A 3,998-nucleotide genomic window follows, 5' to 3' on the forward strand; every position below is an offset into this window, starting at 1 on the left:
AGAGAAACCCTGTCTTGAAAAACAAAAACAAAAAACAAAAACAAAAAAAAAACCCCAATAATAATAATAATAATTCTGCTGAAATATAGCACAGCTGATTACAAGCTCATGCACACACACACACATACGTGCTTGCACACACACAGAGAGAGACAAGAGATGGAAAGAGAGCACACTCATAAATTTTATCTGGGTGAGTTTTTCCCAAATGCATACACACCTGAGTAGCTGGCACCTAAGTCAAGAAATCGAATGACCCCAGCACCCAGAGCCCCCTCAAATCCCTCCAAACACACAGATGCCTCAGTGGATCAGGCTCCTGCAGACAGAATCCTCCCTGCACCCCTGGGGGAAGGCGCCCACAGCTCACCTGTTTTTGATGGGGCCTCGAAAGGAGGGGTCATATTTGGCTGATTTCCCTGAGGGCGGGGAGAGTGAGAATGAGGCACTGGAAGGCTCTCTCCCCACATCCTGTCCCTTCCAGACACCCCTCAGTCCCAGGAGAACCTGCCTATCTGACTAGCAGCGAGAGGACACTAGGGAGCTGGATTCCCAGCATCCTGGCCAGCGGCAGGATGGTTGCCTGCTGTGGCTCCTACCCTAGCAACAGGTGGGAAGTGGGGCCTTTATTTTAGACAGTACTGGATGTTGAATCTATTGCTCCCAACGTGCAAGGCAAGCAAGCAAAGCACTGTCACTGAGCTAAAACCATGGCCATTTGTTTTTTTTTTTTTTTTTTTTTTTTTTTTTTTTTTTTTTTTTTTTTTTGTTTTGTTTTTGTTTTTCGAGACAGGGTTTCTCTGTGACTTTGGAGCCTGTCCTGGAACTAGCTTTGTAGACCAGGCTGGTCTCGAACTCACAGAGATCCGCCTGCCTCTGCCTCCCGAGTGCTGGGATTAAAGGCGTGCGCCACCACCGCCCGGCTGGCCATTTGGTTTGTATTTTCACTCTGTATTTCAGACAGGACCTTGCTGAGTTCTCCAAGCTGGCCTTGAACTTGCCATTCTCCTGCTTCAGCCTCCTGATCAGTTGGGAGTGAGCTTCTGGCTCTCTCCTCAAGTCCTCCTTCTGCTGACCCTCCCAGTGGCACTCAGGGCCCATCCACCCTATCTCTGCTCTAACTCCTTCCCGGTCCTCTCTGGACCATCCCGGTTGGAGCCCCTGAAGTGACCACGTCACTCATCTTTGCTATCTTAGCCCTCTGGCCCAAGGATGTGACAGAGAAAAGCCTAGTCACGAGTGGGAAGCCCTGCAGGGCACAGGGAGGAAGCAGGAACTCTGCAGACCCTCCACTGGGCTACACAGTTCCCGGTAGGCAGCCCGGTTGACATCTGAGCCGGCCTTTGGGGTTGTGGCCACGTCTTGTTCCTGGTCCTCCCTGAGTACACAGGGGAGGGGGTGGGGCCGGGCTGCCAGGGTCCTGGTGGACACTGAAGAAGGGTCTGAGGGCCGGGCTAGCCTGGGGCAGGGTGGAATCTGCTTTCTTGGGTGTTCTGGACTCTGCTCCACTCAGGCCTAGGGATCCAGGGTCAATGATTGACCCAAAGCTGCTCCAGGAAGTTTTCTGTGCAGTGCTCTGGCCTTTATGTGGTATCCCAGGGGACAAGCCCCACCTAGAGGAGGCCCAACCCTCAGAATGAGATCCCCTGTAGGCGCTGAAAATCCTCTCAGGTAAGGAAACCCTCAGCCCTCCTTTCTCAGCTCTTGCTTCTCAGGACTTGGGGAAAGACTTCCAGCCCTTTTTTCCTTTGTTCTGGGAACAGGCCCCTGCTTCCTCTCTCCTCAGGCCTCACCTTCCACAGCACCCTGCCCCTATTCCTTAAAGTGCCCCAGACAGACCCCCTTCTTTTTCTTCCCAGCACAGACCTTAAGGCAGGCATCAGCCCTTTCTCCACCAGTCCGTAGACCCCCATTTTTCACAGGGCCTGTAGCAGGCAGATCCCAGCAGCTCAGGGTCCCAGTTCACAGGAATCCCAGTAGGCTGACCCAGAATTTTGGGGTCCCAGCCCTCTAATCCTTACAAGAACTTTCAGAGGGCCTGGCTCCCTAACTGTTCACCCAGACCCCAGCATGTCAAAGTCCCAGCCACCGACTCTTCACAGGGTTTGGGTTGAGAGACCCCAGCACCTTTGTTCTTCAGAGATACAAAATCTAAAGTGGAGTTCCCCAGCTAACAAGAGCCCCAGCTCGCCGGAGTCCCAGCCTCCACCCTTGTAGGCTCTGAGCACAGGACGCTGCTGGACCCTGAGTTCTGTCCTGAGCAGAAGCTTCAGGACCCCAACCTGCCTCCTAAACATGCGGGCTTTGTTTTCCAGGGCCCTGCCCTCAGGGACTTAGAGCTCATGCCAGCACCTCTAGCCTCTCCGCCCCCTGCACCCCCCCCCCCAGCCAGGCCCAACACCTGCACACACAGACCTCACTTCAGTACGCAGGACCTTTGCTGTGGCCCAGGCGGAGACCATCCTCCCGGGCAGGGCTGTCTCTTTCCGTGAACAGACCCAGGTAGTTCCTCTGCTTAGAACCCACCTCGGCCACCTCTCTCCAGAGCCCGGGCCTCTAGCCCCAGCCTTACCGTAAGCCTCGTTCTCCTTCTGCTTTCCCCCCATGGCTCAGTCTCCGGAGTGATTGGAGCCAGGGAGACCTGGCAGTTCACCTGCCGCCTGCCCCGCCCTCCCGGACGTCATAGCTCCACCCCCCGCCTTGTGGTCCCCGACACACTCGAGTTCCTTCTTCTGATTTCAGATCGGCCCAGCCGTCGGGATACTGGGCCTCGGGAGCTGCCTGCCCGGCACGCCTGGAAGAACCTGGCGTACTTTGATAAGAAAACACTGCATAATTTTTCAAAGTGCTCCAACTGTGGCACACCCAGACCTCAGGGCTGTGACTTGCCTTGGTCCCCCATAGCCCTTCTCTCCAGCCAGGTGGCAGCCAGCAACTTGTCTTTTACCCACCACAATCCTCTTCGTCCTGAAACAATCACCAGGCAGTTTATTACCAAACCCAACATTTATTGAGAAGACAGAAAATCAGCTGGCAGAGGCCCAACTTCAATTCAGCGAACTGAGGCCTGGCTCAGCGGAGTGTGGCCGGCCCTGACAGCACACTCCCAGTGAGAAACCAGCTCTGGGAGGGGGGGTGTCGACTTTCCAGGCCTGACTGGGGTCTCTGACGGAGGAATGTCTGAAGAGCAGTGCCCCAGCCTGGATTGTAAGAGTCCTCAGGTGTTTATGGGGGGCAAGGAGCTGAGTTCAGGCAGCAGTTCCGGGTGGGGGTCCAGCCGAGCCAGGCGACTCTGCTCTAGGGCGATGGCCTCCGCCGAGTGCTTGCACTTCTCGGAGCCACACTGGCAGGTGAAATACTTGCTCTTGATGTCCCAGAACCGGTCGCCATAGTCAAACCTGGTGGAGGAATACAGGGACTCTCAACTCACGCATCCAGACACTCAGAACCCATCGCAAAGAATGCAGGGGGCCCTCTCTCTAGGAGGGATCGATTTCCTTCTACCCAAACACTCCTCCAGATGGACTCCAGGTCCGTGCGGGGTCTGCCGACTCACGCTACCCCACAATATCATAAATCCATGCTTCTGGCCTTCCAGCCCTCAACCACAATATCCTGAGGCTGTGTGCTGGAGGCAAGATGGAGCCCAGGGCTCCCAAGTACTTGGCCTTTCAGCTGAACTCTGCAACCCCCACCCCGCTCTGGGTTTTTGAGCTAGAGTTTCTCTATATGGGCCTGGCTGTCCAGGAACTCTCTACATGACCAGCTAGTCTTGAACTCAGACAGATCCCTCTACCCCTGCTTCCTAAGAAGTGGAATTAAAACCACATGCTACCATATCTAGCCCCTCTAAGATTTTTTTTTTAATATTTATTTATTTATTATGTATACAACATTCCTTCCATGCCTGCCTGCATGCCAGAAGAGGGCATTAGACCTCATTACAGATGGTTGTGAGCCACCATGTGGTTGCTGGGAATTGAACTCAGGACCTTTGG

At 54.5% G+C, this 3,998-nt stretch overlaps 3 protein-coding genes across 4 annotated transcripts in view; all 3 read right to left on the reverse strand.

Annotated features, from left to right (window-relative positions):
* Positions 1-2,623, reverse strand: part of Slc44a4 (solute carrier family 44 member 4) — a 15,704-nt gene extending 13,081 nt beyond the window's left edge. The window contains exons 1-2 of the mRNA XM_005370806.1: positions 2,573-2,623; positions 371-419 (exon numbers count right to left, since the gene is read on the reverse strand). Coding sequence (XP_005370863.1) covers positions 371-419; positions 2,573-2,606 — 83 coding nt within the window. The 5' untranslated portion in view covers positions 2,607-2,623. The remainder of the gene's footprint in view (positions 1-370; positions 420-2,572) is intronic.
* The window catches only part of LOC101994656 (RT1 class I histocompatibility antigen, AA alpha chain-like), a 629,094-nt gene that overhangs the window by 329,516 nt on the left and 295,580 nt on the right, over positions 1-3,998 (reverse strand). The window lies entirely within an intron of this gene.
* The window catches only part of Ehmt2 (euchromatic histone lysine methyltransferase 2), an 18,489-nt gene continuing 17,482 nt past the window's right edge, over positions 2,992-3,998 (reverse strand). For both annotated transcript variants that reach the window (XM_005370804.3, XM_005370802.2), the window contains one exon: positions 2,992-3,398. In XM_005370804.3, the coding sequence (XP_005370861.1) occupies positions 3,218-3,398 (181 nt within the window). In that variant the 3' untranslated portion in view covers positions 2,992-3,217. The remainder of the gene's footprint in view (positions 3,399-3,998) is intronic.

Source organism: Microtus ochrogaster, unplaced genomic scaffold (genome assembly GCF_000317375.1).
Source record: "Microtus ochrogaster isolate Prairie Vole_2 unplaced genomic scaffold, MicOch1.0 UNK87, whole genome shotgun sequence".
NCBI lineage: Eukaryota > Metazoa > Chordata > Mammalia > Rodentia > Cricetidae > Microtus > Microtus ochrogaster.